This window comes from Ambystoma mexicanum, chromosome 13, assembly GCF_040938575.1.
Source record: "Ambystoma mexicanum isolate Mex_15411 chromosome 13, UKY_AmexF1_1, whole genome shotgun sequence".
In the NCBI taxonomy this organism is placed as follows: Eukaryota; Metazoa; Chordata; class Amphibia; order Caudata; family Ambystomatidae; genus Ambystoma; species Ambystoma mexicanum.
The window spans coordinates 242,031,695-242,047,711 of NC_090938.1; the positions used below are offsets into that span (position 1 = coordinate 242,031,695).

Sequence of the window (16,017 nt, forward strand, 5' to 3'; positions counted from 1 at the left end):
TTGGTGCAGTAATGGGAGAGTTGCTTCCTATTGAACACCTACTGGGCAAAATACAGGTAGATGCGATCACACACTCTAAATCTTCAAAAGAGATCGAACAACCTGTAGTGCAATGGAGTTATGATACCCCAGATGAGGCCTTGATTAAGGCACAAAAAAAAGACACAATTTTGGGCCTAGTTTTTAATCATTTGGTAGATGCAGAAAAGAAATCCTCTGTCTGAAAACGATTGCAAAGGAAAAGAAGAATTGAGGGTGCTATCAAAGAACAAAAAGAGAATTAGATTGCAAGATGGTTTGATGATTAGGGAGTCTGTAACAGGTCAAATTCAGTGGGTGGTGCCTTTGTCCTTTTGGGGACTGATGCTACATCATGCGCATGACACAATAACTGCAGGACACAGGGGTACACAAAAAACTTTGGAAATCTCCAAAGAGTATGCTTACTGGCCACATATGTCCCAAGATGTTGAACTATACACCAGAGGGTGTCTGGTATGTGCACAATTTCATCCTGTTTCAACTATGCATAGGCCTCCATTAATGAAGAGGTTTGACCCTTCCATGGTCTGATTTGCAAATCGACTAGGTTGGGCCTGTAAAAATATCATCTTGGGGAAATAAATATTTATTGACTGTGTCCGATGTCTAAGGGGTAGAGTGCATTCCTGCACCGGATTGCAGTGCGCAAACAGCAGCTACGTTACTAGTAAATCATATTTTTTCAAGGTTTGGATTATCTCAAAGAATGGAATCAGATCGGGGAAGTCATTTCACTAGCGCATTGATGTGTAAAGTTTGGCAAATACTAGGTGTGAAAAGGAAGCTGCACATCTTGTATCGACCATCTTCTTCAGGTGGGGTTGAGAGAAGTAACAGATCTATAGTAGACATACTAAAGAAATGTGTAGCTGAGGCAGGATCTAGTTGGGATCTTCGGTTGCCATTAGTATTGATGGCCATTAGATCAACTCCCGCTAAGGCAAAATGTATCAGCCCTCAGGAAATATTGACAGGGAGAAAGATGGTGTTGCCACAACATTTACTGTACGGGACGCATGAGCATTTACTGTACGGGACGCATGAGCAAACACTTGTGAATGCCTCCACAATTCACGAATATGTGGAAGAATTGAGGAATCACTTACAACATGCATTTGTGCAGCAGAATCTGGAGAGCTTCTGATAGTACAAAAACCTATTATGATAGGAAGACATCTGTAAGAGAATACAAGATCGTGATCAGGTTTATAAGTACCACTTTGGGAAAAATAAACAAAAACTCTAAATTTCTAGCAGAATGGCAAGGGCCATTTGAAATTGTATACAAGATCTCCCCTGTGGTGTATAAAATTATCAAAAAGGAAGGTGAAGTGACAACGGAGCAATTTGTCCATGCCAATCAGATTAAGCCCTGCCACACACAGCATGAGGTGAGAAGGCTTGAGCAAGTTGAGACTATTTCAATGAAAATAATAAGTGCAGTGATAATAGAGCTAACAGAGGAATTGAGGTAAACACACCCGTTTTCTGGAGATACAATGGGACCATGAAAATATAGAATAATAGTTTTCTTGCTAGTATGCACATTAAACAGAGAATGATGTGTAATGTGTGTAACATAGTGACGTAAGAGCAAGTATGATGGAGCACGTAAGGGATTTTCACTCCATGAGTAAGCAAACATACAGCCTGTTGGGCAAGCGCAACAGAGCCGCACATGACCCTTAAAAATGGTCTCTTCTCTTCATAATATGGTGCTGAACCAAACTAGACTTTCCTAACATTTTGTGGCAGGGTGTTTTTCTGCATGGATTTCAAGTGGTTGATAAGAAATGGTAAGAGGTTTTTGAGATGAAAATATTATGGGGGGTGTGTATTTTGGAATTATTTCAGTTGCATGATGTTTTGTGTAATTATGAATTTATTTTCAGGTGTTCCAGTGTGGCAGACCAGTATTCAGGGAGCCGCCACAATAGGAATTACATTTTTATTTTCAGGCCTGGTAGCAGAAGAGGGATAGAAAATTGTTTTATGCTAGGAACTTAATCTGTGTTTTTTCCATTTGCTTTAGGTGACTAATTCCCTGCCCTGGCAGGGCCGGACCCTTTGAGTGCTGGACTCTCAGAGGATTCCACAGGATTGGAGGCCCTGGGAAAGACCCCCGGAATGAAGAATGGGGGTGAAGACAAAGTCTACAGAGAAAGGGTGATGATGACCCGACCCGAGAACTGGATACTCATCCTGCTACTCATATTGGGCACATTGAGAGTTAAAATCACAGGAGCACAGGTCTTCATAGAACCAAGACCGTCATCTGGAATTAAAGTGGAAGAGGCACCTGGATTCATCCTTGGAAATAGAAGACAAGAATATCAAAATATCTATGTTAACTTAAATCCTTATCTTATAGTTGAGAAGTTTATATATGAGATCGTAATTGCATCCGATCAAGTAAAAGAGTGGATAGAGCTGCGAAAAGAGGATGCTCGGAAATCAACCAGAGATATTGCCATGCAGTTGGAAAAAACATTTGTAAATTCATCTGTTGTGAAAAGAAGGAGGAGGAAGCGGGTTGCAAGTTTGCTTGTGTCTCTGTGGTGATGACTATTATTGGGGCTGTGGTGGGCACAACAATGTCTACAGCCAATGCTATTTCTGTGGGAACATTAAGTGCCCAGGGGCAGCAGTTGACATATGATTTGGACATGATACAGCAAACATTAGATGGAATTAGAGGCAGACTGAACGAAAAAGTAAAATGTGTTAATGAAACAGTTATCATATTAAATGAACACGCTGAAATATTGCAGCACAGCACAAATGTTGTGCTTAAACATGATAAAGTATTAAGTGCCATTATAAATGTGATCAATCCCATTGATGGGTTACTGGGGAAATACCTGGGGGAAGTTCAAAATGCAATATCGCAATTAATTAATGGGCATATACCGTTGTACTTTATATCATCTGATATCATCCATCAAATGAGAGCAAGGATCGCACAAAGAGAAGTGCAAACGGTGCAAGTTAATATTTCATTTGAAATGGGGAGTGCTATGCCTTTGTACAGAAACATAAAAAGGATGGAGATTGGATTTTTGTTATATATTCCATATATTGCTCACAAGTTGATATACCAGACCAAATTGGTACACAATGTGGGAATTTGGAAGAATGATAACTATGTCAAGATTAAAACCCCGGAGGTGGTGGCGTTACAATCCTGGGAACCTGATGTTTATTTGATCCCAAATTGGGATACATGTGTAAAATTTAAGGAGTAGAACTAGATGTGCCCGGGCAAGCCATTTGTTCCTGATGTGGCAGGTGCTATTTGCGGGTTGAAACCTGATCCAGGGGTGTCTTGGCGATGTGAAATGGTCATTAGTAATCTTGGAATTGAGGAACTACCTCAGGCCAGGTTGATTAAAAATAGGTGGTTGGTGAGCACTTCTTTGAAAATCTATACAGTCACTCATCTGAATCATGGGTCTTTCATTGTGAAAAAATTGAAACAGTGTGTTTTATATATCTTTTCCAAAGTATACAATTGTGTCAATGGGGGGTGGGGGGAATTGACTCTGTTCCATGCCGCTGATGATTTGTGGGGGAAAGTGGAGAATATTGAATTTTTCTGGAGAAATTAATTCTCTATTGATCCAGTTATAGAATTCTTGTTGAGCCAAAAAAAATACACATACTGTCAGAACGAATTTAAAAAAGGACAATATTACTGTGAGTAGCCTGAGCTTGGTAGAAGGAAAAACATTCAACTGGGGGACCTGGGTAGAAAGAGGGATGGTGATTTTGGCAGTTCCAATTGTCTTAATTGGGGGATGGCTAGTGGTTCTTACCATTAAAATAAGGATGTTAGTCATACTTCTGGCGACAATGGGGAAGGAGCGGTGCCCTGTGGTGCATGTATTCTAGTAAAATTGTTTTTTGGTTCTCATGCAGTGATGTCACAGGCGATGTCCACATGAGAAAAAGGAGGGAGTATGTAGGGAAAGATAATGCACTGGTTTGATAGGGACAGTAAACTGGAAATTCAACTTTTGGTTACCAGTCCGCCCCTGCTTCCCAGTCTTCCTGCAGTGTGGGTGGGTCAGAATGGATAGTCTGCAATACCAGTCGCTTCTTTGAATGCCTCTCCGCGCCCCGGGCATCTCTAGCATTAGAAATAAGTTCAACCTTAGTGTTGTATATTCCAGGCATAGTCTGGGACACGGAAGGTGGTCAATATAATGTGGGATAGGATTCTCAATGTATTTACATGATAGATATTAGCTGGCATTAGTACATCATTTCAAATATAACCCCTTGAAGTGGCAGCAATTACCCCATTCTATGGCCTCCCATTACGGAGGGTAAATATTATATAATCTCCAGACCCATTTGCATTTCGCATCGAAGGAGCTACATAGAAATTTAAGGTTCCACTACTTACACATTTTGGATTTTGCCATGTCCTTGTAACAAGCGAATGTGAGCCAAAGACTCCCTTAATAAAACCTACCTACATACGAATTCAGTCTATTGGTGGTGCGTAAGGTAGTTTCAATAGTCGTTTACAGAACTTCCCCGCCATCGTCTTAATATGGGTGCAGCGTTCATACATCACAGCCATATAGTAACAATTGAACTCTTTAAACTATTTGCTTTAGTAAGTGGAATTATGCTGTATCCACAGTGCTCCTCCTCACTGCTGCATAGAGCTTGAGTAAGCCACACCACTTTGTTATTGATATACCTAATATGGTTCCTCCAATTGAGTCGAAAATTAAGCCCAATACCAAACAATAAAATTCCACTTGTTCAATCCTGTTTTGAATACCACTTGCAGCTTTTTCTCAGCGCATCTACAATTGAATACCATGATGTTTTTTTTTTTTTTTTAAAGTTTAGTATTTCAAGACCCAGCCCCTCAGAGTATGCATACAAACATACATTATTTACAGCTCCTTAGGAACATAGTCGAAAAGCACTAGGTTGTCCACATAACCCAGCCAAGCAAATTGTAACTTGTCCAGGTGAGGGGGAAATGTATTATATATTTTTGAAAGAATCACATATAGATCCGCTAACCATAGAATGCATAATGTAAGCGCCATAACGCCGGCTTGTTTCAATCCTTTATATATTTGCAACTCATTGCTCAACTCCCCAGCTACGTCAGTCGATCTTGTATAAAAGTATTAGACTAGATGGCCCGATCACCTTAAGCAATCCAGGTGGTACTGCCCATCTATCGAATTTTGCCAAGAATTTGCTCACGATTGCTCGGTCAAATGCAATGGAGTAGTCAACAAATGCTGTGTGCCTCATTTTCAATTATCGTTAATGCGGGGTAGAATGAAAGTCTGTCTGATTTACTGGCAAGATTTTATATACTCTTTAACCCATGTGCTAAATTCAAGCAGCAGTAATGTTGACATTGTCAAGGGGACGCCTAACCATAGCCAATGTATAATATTTCTGAACATCCGTTTGTTTTCCCTTTTTATATCACAAACAATTAAACTTCCTCTCAAGGGACGGGGCGTAATAGCTTAGGAAGTGTAGTATTCCAGTAGATGTTGGAGAATTTCATCAACGAAGGACACAGACCGTCGTTAAGATGCTTTATACCAATTACAACTTTCCCTTGTACGCCTAACATGATTCAGACTGCACGCTCATGAAAGCGGACACCTAATGGAGCTGCTTATAGCTTTTAAAGTAGAGCTCCCAGGTTTCAAATGATATGCAATTCGCGTGTCGTTGAACAGTCTTTGCCCCTTGAGCATATAATCCGAAATCCTATCATTTGTGCTTAAAGTTTCAAGCATATTCGACATTTCGTTTAATTTACATATTTATGTATTTATTCATATCGCGTCACAGCCCTCAGGGATTAATACTTGATACATGTTTTACATGCCGAGTTGGCCAATTTCATGTATTCAAGTTGTGCATTTATCCACTCTTCCTTCCTCTTAACTCACACATTTTCTTCCTAACAAAATGTTGCTTTTAGATCTACCTGTCTGTACACCTTTTTGTTTAGATGACGGTCTGCGCTTGACAGAATACGTTGTCAGCTCATACACATGATCCTCAAATTCTCTAATGACTGCACCATCACTTATACAGACATTAGATACAGATAGCAGATAATTATTCCGGTCATACTCTTGAGCCTTGAAACTAGGTTTAACAGAGCCATATAATGTGACTACCCTGCAAGTAGATATTAGTTGCTCCGGTTTTAGCTTAGTGAACTTGCTTCTTCTGCACGCCATCTTAGTATTAAAGGCGAGTGGTCCCTTTCACAATGTGGCGTTAACACCCCGTTCCACAGGCTGGAACGGGGGAGGTAGGGTTAACGGCCCGGCAGCCCAATTTAACGGACCGAGAGAAGAGAGGCAAAAATAAAATAATTGTTTAAGTATTTTCATTCCTTTAATGGGATGCCGCGCGCATCCCGTGCAATGAATGAAAATACTTGTCCAAAATGGCTACCATGGTTGTAGAAGTTGGGGCCCTTTACAGTGCCCAGCTTCTATTACCATGGCAGCCGAAAAAGGGAGGAGGGAAGCTGCTCTGGTGGCGGCTATTGCTACTACGGCAACAATAAGGTAAGTGGGGGAGAGGAAATGAGAAAAGAAAGGGAGGGCACGGGGAAGAAAGAGGCCCACAGCAGGGAAGGCAGCCTGAGGGTTCTGTGCAATGCGGGTTGAGATCAGATACTTCAGGCCACCATCCACAGGACCCGATTGGCTGTGCCCCCTCATCTGGGTGATAATTAAGTATTACTTCTAGGGAAGTTATGTTCTGAAACTCTGGGCTAAAGATCAACAGTCAATCATTGAACCTGAATTTGCCACAAGTCGTGTGTATTGTGCTGGTATATCCCCAGCGCAGTGACCATTTAGAAGTCACATATAATTACTTTTGAGTAAGGCCTCCATTTGACACTTTACATCACAACAATGTTGGTGAAAGAAAAACTGTCAATAGTGTCCGATATCTCATTTAAAGTTTCTGTATCCTTATCTTCTAAACATGTTTGTGGGCTGTTTGCATGAACGTCTCTGCCAAATATAATTGCTGTTTTTATCAATGGAAAAGTGTTCAGATACTGTCACAGTGGATTAATATTTCTGATGCAATTGTTGCTAGGTGAGGTCATATACATTTATGATTAGCAATATAAAATTAGGACCACCTACACTTATCGGCATCATTGCACTATGGTCTTGGAGTATTAGGACCACAACGCTCAATGTGAAACATTTTTTACAAGGTTTCCTAAATCTTGCTTCCTGCGGTCACTTCCACCACATTATACGATTGACAAAGGCCCTCAAAAAATTAGGGACAGCGAGTAAAACCACACAGGATCCACAAAAGACATCGAGGATCAATGAAAGGGCCACAATTTGGTCCTTTCTTGATTTTTGGATGCACATTATTTTGGATGGGGCAACGGTATAAGCGATTTCATAGAAACATCAGGATTTAAGGAGAGCTTAAAGTTAATACATGCAATTGACTGAACAGATGTTGTATCCGAAAAGAAAAGACAAAAAAAAACATTTTCTGTTTCACAGAACTTTTGTTTATTGTTTTTTAATTGTTAAGTTTCCTGGATGCGATGCTGCCTCCCTTCTACAAACCGAGGGGACAGCACCAGCTACAGCCAGAAGTTAGAAATGCAACATTAAAAATGATTGGGGAAGAAGGGGAAAAACAATTAATCACAGTACAAGCTGAAATTCCTACCTCCCCGGGAGGCGGGACAGCCTTCCTACATGTGCCCCCAACTCTCCCCCCACCCGGAGCTACAACAGAACATCCGTCCAGTGGTTACCCGTTAAAAGTCTTGTTAGGTTAGCCTCTGGGCGCTACCTTGGATTGAGTAAGTCGAAGCACACATTCACTCTGCTAACTACGATTAGTTTGTGTGTGTATAAGAGCGCCAAAGGAAAAGAAACCAAATACTTCTACCCTGTTGAAGGCTCTTCCACCCAGTCACCACCTCCTAAGTCAAATGCACCAGTGTCCAAGCAGTCAGGAACCCACTTCTGCATTCTACTCCATTGCAAAGATTTTTGGTGGAAGCAGAACCAAGTGCACAGCATCAACAGACTGAAAATCCTTCATAGAATCCTTCCTTGTGGGGCCAGGTCTGCTTCTGCCTCTCCGGGGCCAGTGACAGCTATGTGCAAGGTTGGGCAACCCATTCTGCTTCCATTCCTCTAGCATCAATTCCTTTTTGTCGAGAGGTGTCACTCAAATCTCAAAACCCACCACCCTCTGCCCGTATTTAGCATTGCAGTCTAAAACCTGCATAGCGGTTTGTGCCTGCTCCCTGCCACAGTCTCAGACCCAAGTAAATGTTGATCATTTTTGGAGAACTTTTTAAAACACCCTGGAAGACAACAGAACATTGTGGAAATAAAGCAGGAAGTATATGGTGTGGGGTATATTATGCTCCCCCTACTGCCAGTGTCTCTGGCTTCCTCTACAGTGTTTTGGAGAAGGGCCTCTTCCTTATGCCATAAAATGACAATTAATAAATGGCGGCTTCCCCCTTCCTTGCCATCCATGTCAACGGTAGGGATTCCTGACCTGTGTCAAAGGCACAAGTTCTAATGAAGTGTACATCAAAGGTCCCAGATACTGACTTCTGTTGCCTTTCTATGAACAAAACACCTTCAGGACAAGACTCAATAGTTATGGCAAAATGTTGAGGGAAGGGAATGAAATGGCAAGTCAGGTGGAACGAGAAAGGCAAGCGGAAGGAAAAGGGAGCGACAACCTAGAGGAAGGTTTAAGTTGTTAGAGCGAGATATTGCAATAGAGAAAAGGAAATGTGACATTGGTAGCAAATCTATGTAGATTACAGATGAACTTCATGTATCCCAAGATAGTCCGAAATGATCACTTCAGAATGAAATCCTCATCTGTGACCATGGCCACTCCACCGCTCTACTAATATTCGTGCTATGGCTGAATGGCATGTCATGGGGTGGGAGGGGTCAAGCACAAGGCATGAAAAGGTAAAGTATCCATCTATGATAGCAACCACATACATGTCAGGTGAGGGCAGTGAGCGCATTAGCAGAAGGAGAAGCTACGCAATTAGGCCCACCAAGAGGGCTGGTGGAGGAAGACTGAAAAAAAGAGAAATTCTAAAAACAAATTTATGATCCATCCTCCACGTCACTTTTTCTTTTAAGGGGGGAGATGTGTATCCTCCCGTTGCCTAGAAGAGTTGTTTTTCAAAAGGAGACAGATTTATTTTTTAATTAAAGGGCAGAGCTAGCTCGAGAGCTGATTTTGGGTAGCCAGAATTTGGGACACAGGATCCTTGACCCTAGAATGCGAGGATCCCTGACCCTAGATGTTAATCAGAGGCAGAGCTTGACCGCATCCTTACCACGGGCTCCTCTAGACCGAGTGTGGCATCTCCATTTCGGTTTCCTCTCACTTAATACAACACACCCTCCTCCGGGGCACCTGCAACGGTGCGTGGATCCAAAACTACATTATATACAGATGGGTATGCTTCAAAGCTACATTTTCACCAGATGCCCTAGAACTGCCACCTCTCCACTAAGCTGGTTATAAGGGTGTATTTCTACTGAATCCATTACCATTTGCCAGTTGTAGAGCAATACAACGATTGAGGCAATGAATATGGTAAATAAAGAAATGCAAATGAACTACCTCTTCAAGGCCCAAATAATGATACTTCTATGCTTAGCTCTCCTCCAACTCCTTTAGCCAGACATAAGTAGAATCTGTTGCCTCCGCTCCTACCCCTCTCCCAAATCCACCACCGCATATCAAACCCAGAGCTCTCTGAGAAATACCCTTAATGTGAAAAAGAATTATAAAAAAAAAAAAAAGGGGGACACCTTAATCTGGCAACACTTTGAGCAACACAAGCACCCTTTGACTTCTAAAATAAGTCTCGCCAATCAAATCACACCAATGCCCACAGCGGTCTCAACTTTTCAGCTTCACGACAGGCAATGAATAAAGGCCCTCCCTCCCCATTTATCCCTCTTCCGACCACACCCCGCAACCAACCAGCTATACCTTTCAAGCCTCACTCAGCAAGAAACAAAGAAAAATCTCAACATTTTTTTTTAAGTGTCTTACAAAAAAAATTCTACTTTTTTTGTGCGTATTTTTGCTTTTTTTTGTATTCAGGTAGGAGGCGCTCCCTGCGAACGAGTGCATCCTGGGATAAGCGGGAAAGGGTAGGACGCCCCTCCTCCCTCTGCGAGCGGTTGGCCTCACATCAGTATCCGGGGGCAGATCATAGGTCGGTGGAGGCGTCAGCTGGCTTTGCTCCACTCAGCAGGACACTTCCATGGTGGCCTGTGGACCCGCGGGGGGGACTTGGCCTGACTCGCTGCTCTGCGACATGGTGCGAGACCGTGACCGGTTCCCCTCCCCCGAGGCTGCGCTGGACAGAGAGGCGGTGCGGGAGCGAGATAGACGAGTCATGCAGGAGGAGGCCACTGTAACGAGATAAGAGTACATTTAAGTCACAGGCACAGCCCACACATCATCCTATTACGACCAATGAACGTGAAGCCAATAACAATATATCAAGTTCTGGAACTTCAATGTACGGCCTCTGGACCAGAGACCAGGCAGGAACATTGAAGTGATGCAGCTCGCAGTTATTGAACAAAGAACAACTGGTCATCACGCAACCTGAATTCATGCAATCTAGAACACTTGGGGCCATGTCGCCACTCAAATGTCATGCAGCATTTAATATTACCCTGCAAACTATGGTTCAACCAGGCTCCGTGAAGACACCCTGCCTTTAATCTAGGACCTCTTAAGGTCATGAGTGCTTCAGCAAACAATCTTTGAAACGGAAGGTAACAAGGCACTCTGATGTCAAGTCATCCTCAACCTCTGAACCAGGTACCCAAAAGCCTGGCAACTTTTAATCTTACTTCTGCTAGCAGTGGTCAAAGGAGTCACGCTGGAGTCAAGCTGCCTTTGACTTATGACCACATGGCACATTAAACATTTCAACTGCCCGGGTCAGCCACAGAATTATATACTGGCATCATCATGGCTGTTGCAAAATGTAAGGACATACCAACAACAAATGTGTAAAAAAGGAAGCTCACAGCCAAAATGTTGCAAAGTGATTTCAGGGAGATCATGGCAGATGTGAGACATTTTGGAATGCACTGAATTTCTTTTGTGAATGCATTTGTGGAGTGCAAAAATGAAATAAAATCATGACTTCTGCTCATTGATTAGACGAGCATTATTTCTATTTTAGAGGACATTGGGCGAAAACCTCAATCAGGAGGAGGATATCTACACAAACATGTATGTACTTCCACACACAGATCATGCGAGTTTCGAAAAGAATGACATAATATGTGTCCCAATTAAATGGGTGCAGCTGTTCTACAAGAGTGTGGGGCGCCTTCAGGCAGCAGCCATGCAGGTCACCTCATTCATGTTACTGCAGAGAGAATCTCGCCGAAAGCGCACACATTGGGGTACATTGTAAAATGCATTGACATTTGAAAAACAACCAAAAAAAAGGTAAAAAGAAAGCATCTCAAAATTAAAAAAAATCAATGTAAACATTTAAATAATAAAGAGGAAGGGTGCGTGAGATATATAAAAGGGTAAAGCAGGAACAAATAAAGCAACAAGTAACAGGGTGAACTTAAGGAGAGTCTTGAAAAGGTAAAGCTGGGGTGCATGGGTGTCACATCACCAGCCCCAATATGCATTTGGGAATGGAGGAAGGTAACCAGAAATTAGACACTCTACATTGTGACGAGTTGGTGTGAGGTGAATAACCCAGAAGTCGTTTTGAGCTGGGCTGGCTTGACCCTGGTGACCCCTCCTTCGCCCTCCTAAGGCAGGAAGTCTATTTGCGCAAGGAGCCTTTAAGAGGCATACACACTGCCAATATTAACTCCAAAAATGGACAGCACTGTTCTTGCCCAGGAGTCCGGGCACAGAATAGCCAAAACCATCCTCCTGAGGGATCCCTTAGGTCGTCAACCTTTTGCTCTCCAGATGTGTTGGACTACAATTCCCATCAGCCCTACCCATCAGTCACTTACGTGGGCTCATGAGCTCATGAGAGTTGTAGTCCAAAACATCTGGAGAGACGCAGGTTGCAGACCACCTAGGTTGTACATTTCCCCCCCCTCCCGCGATACACGATTGAGATGTGTTCCCTCTGTGCCCAACACAGGCTCTGCTAAACTTTCAGCAAAGGGACTGCAAAGTAACCTGCCCTGGATAACGGGAACGCCACTCTTCACACTCAGCAAAGATGGCACGGTTGCCCTTCTAAGTGCACTCGACCCATGACCAAGGAACAGGGGGTGTGTGATCATTCCCACTTAACTACAGAAATGGTTATGGTTTCCATCCACAAGTACGCGGGGGAAGGAGTTGACCTGACCCCACTCACAAGAGACAGAGGATTCTCACTATACTCTTAATGTGGAAAAAACAAAATGAGTGCAGATGACAATTCCGAATCTGTCCTGGACCAGAGGGGAAAAATGCACAGACGTGTCAGTTCTAACGATCCTTTGTGCATTACAGGTTTACATGCTTTTCAATGCACACTGTGCATTGAAGACCTGGAAACGTCACCTCAGTCAGTTGACATGCACTTATTCCGTTGCGGAACCCTAAAGAATAAAGGCTGTAACTTCCAACTTTGGGTGGAGGTACAATTACGGGAGACTACCGTGGATTTCCCCACAGTATGCCTGCCTTTATTCATGCAGTATTTAACCCGCAAAATTGTATGGTGAATACTGCACGTTTTGTCTGACAATGCATCGAATGTAATGACCATCAACGAGTAAATGGGAGCTCGACATGTCTGCCCAAAGCCAGGATACTAAGTACTGCTAATGTGGCAGCAAGGTGCATCCATCCTATGTGATTGGGGAGAATTCACTCTGAAGGCCAAGCGGGAACAGCCACAGTAGCCGCCGCTAGAACATTCTGCTGCAACGATGACGACATCTACAAGCGCCGCACAAAAGTACACATTTGCAGTTAAAGGTGACCACCCAGAAGTGAAGATGTTCAGAAGCAGGCCATGCTGTGAGAGGTGACAGGTGGAGAGCAGGGTTATACACAAGATGAAGTGAGGGGACCTTCTTTTATTCTAGGGAAAGGTTTCACTGACTTGGCTATGAACATCCTGCTAAAGCCCACAGACGAAACAAGCACACACTGCGGCATAGGTGAAACTCCTTGCACGCTCATCCTATCACTATTCACTCTCCATAACATACAAACATGCTAGTCTATTCGCTATTGGTTCTCACTCGTCAAAACTAATCAATGCGACTCTTCGCCCACCCAAGCAAGCCTCTTCCTCTTGTCCTGTGCCTGGCACCCCTTCCCTCAAGCCTCTTTCCCCTATGCCATAAAGTGACTCTCCTTGAGCCCAACTTACTCTCCGACCTTTCACATGGCAAACCATCACAGGCGATCTCCTAACCCCTTTCTTCCTGTCGGATTTGAGAACTTCTGCTTTCCATTCACACTCCTCTGTATAGTTCACTCTGCCACTGACTCGCCTCCTGCGTTCCATCTCACTGCTGTTAACATCTATTACTGAGTTTACCCCCTCGCCAAGTACCTGCCGAACCACCAGATGCCCATGTTTCACCATCAGACGGGGGTAAGGGCAGGCAGACCATGCAGGGCCCGTGTTCTGTGAATGTGTCAGGCACGGTACATGCCCAGTGCTGGGAAAGTTCAGGTTCTCAAGGGTGGGGTAGAGAGAGGAGGAACTGCTCGGTGCGAGGTGTGCCGGGAAAGCAGAGGTGCATTAAAAGCTACCTGACCCCATACTACGCCTCTTGTCCAGAACGTGGGGGACTGGATCCAAAGGAGAGGACAGAGAAAGAAGAGAAAAACAGCAGGTCATCAATTTGACAATCATATCTACTCCAACACAGATCCTACAGAGGTCGGGGTGCTAAGCGCCGCTGAAAGTCTGCAGAGGGCCTGCTTGAGTCATACAGTCTTTGGCAGGTCTCTTCAGAATTCCTTAATTGACTGGCATTCCAAGGGGACACCTCCAGAGCAAGGGGATGATCACGAGATCATGGGAAACCTGTGTTCCAAATGAGATCTACATCAATGCACAGCCAAGAATCGCCCCAAAGCCTCATTCACAGCACGGAACACAGCACAGCAGCAGAGACATGTCACCAGTGGAGAGTTAACAAGCAACCATTCACACATTAAATCAACGTGCATTCTAACCGCGTTTACACCAAAGCCCTACCTAAACAGGCAAGAGCAAGAACCAAGGACCACCCAGCATTGCACAGCATGAAAAGAATAGCGTTTACAGTGAAACAAGAGCTGGCGGCCAAACAGCACTTGTAACTAAACCGACTTGCTGCAGAAGCGAGGCAATAGGAACCCAAAACACGAATCCAAATAAGACTTCAGAGCAGAGCCATCAAGTGCCGCCATTCCAAGAGTGACACCCAGAAGGCAGAACCCAGTACGGGATACATTACTCACCGTAATCATATTTCTGATGCTTGTATCTGCTTAGATTCACATGCTGTGCATAGGCCGACATCTAGTGGAAGCTTTGGAGCATTACAGTTTGTTTTTCGAAACTTGAAAATGGGCCTCGACACAAGCCGTGCCAGTAATACTATCCCTAGTGTGACGTCCACTGTACCCATGATCCCCCACGCGTCTAGGACCCTCAGATTGTATTTTTTCTGACATGAGGTAGCATGAGGAGTAGCGCGAGTACAGATTATCCAAGCAGATAGATAGAAAGATAAGACTACAAGCATCCATGCGCCTTCTTTCAGAGGGGAGGATGGGTGGGTTGCATGTGTATCTAAGCAGATACAAGCATCAGAAGTACGATTACAGTGAGTAATGTATCCCTTCTGAGGCTTGTGGAATCTGCTTAGATCACATGCTGTGCATAGATTAGCGAGCAGTGCTAGAAGGAGGTGGGATGCGAGAAGGGCCATGAGAAAATTAATGTCTTAGAACAGCTTGTCATACTGGAGTATCTCTCTTGGAATGAGTGTCAATGCAGTAGTGCTGAGTAAAAGTGTGAACCAAGTAGCTGCTTTGCAAATGGTGTCAAGGTGTACATTTCCAATGAAAGCCAGAGTGGCCCTAATGCATCTTGTAGAGTGGGCTCTTGGTGTGAAAGGCAGAGTTTTTTCAGAAAGGGAGTAACACAGCGGGATACAATTTATAATCCACTTAGAGATGGCGGCTTTAGAGACGCGATCTCCCTCTCTGCCTGTAGCTACGGAGACAAACAGTTGGTCTGTTTTCCTTGGCGGCCTGGTCTTGTCTACATAGTATAGGACCACCTGATGCAAATCTAGGGTGTGTAGTTTCACCTCAGCAGAGCTTTGGGGTTCTTGGAAGAAAGCCGGAAGCTCAATGGACTGGTTAACGTGGAATTTAGAAATAAACTTAGGTGAAAACCTAGGGTGTGTTTGTAAAACCAGTTTATCTTTATGAACAGTAAAGAAAGGATACTGCACTGACAGAGCCTGAATTTCACTGACCCTTCTTATGGATGTAATGGCTACTAAGAAGGCAGTTTTATATGTCAGGTGTTTAAGACTGCTTTTATGCATGGGCTCGAATGGGGGGCCCATAAGTTTAGCTAGTACCACATTAAGGTCCCCATCCTAGTGGTGGGTTGGTGGTGTATGCTGACAGTGCTGCCAGGTGTACCTTTAGTGAATTAAATACCAACCCTGCGTCCAGCAGGTGGAGCATGTAGGTGACAATAGTGGAAGGAGTGCAATCAATTGGGTTGATTTGCTTATTCTGGCACCAGATAACACATCTTTTCCATTTGTCAAAATAACAGTGGCTAGTGTTGGGCTTCCTAGATTCCTTTAGGATGTCCATGCACCTCTGTGGTAAATTGAGGTGTCCAAACTCTAGGACTTCAGGAGCCATGTTGCCAAGTTCATTGAGCTGGGT

The 16,017-nt window shown here is 43.7% G+C and overlaps 1 protein-coding gene across 3 annotated transcripts in view; it reads right to left on the reverse strand.

The window, feature by feature from the left end:
• Positions 1 to 7,580: 7,580 nt before the first annotated feature.
• The window catches only part of NDRG2 (NDRG family member 2), a 297,715-nt gene continuing 289,278 nt past the window's right edge, over positions 7,581 to 16,017 (reverse strand). For 2 of the 3 annotated variants that reach the window (XM_069633717.1, XM_069633716.1), the window contains 2 exons: positions 13,872 to 13,905; positions 7,581 to 10,520 (listed from right to left, as the gene is read on the reverse strand). In XM_069633717.1, the coding sequence (XP_069489818.1) occupies positions 10,316 to 10,520; positions 13,872 to 13,905 (239 nt within the window). In that variant the 3' untranslated portion in view covers positions 7,581 to 10,315. The remainder of the gene's footprint in view (positions 10,521 to 13,871; positions 13,906 to 16,017) is intronic. The other variant, XM_069633718.1, reaches the window with a different exon arrangement.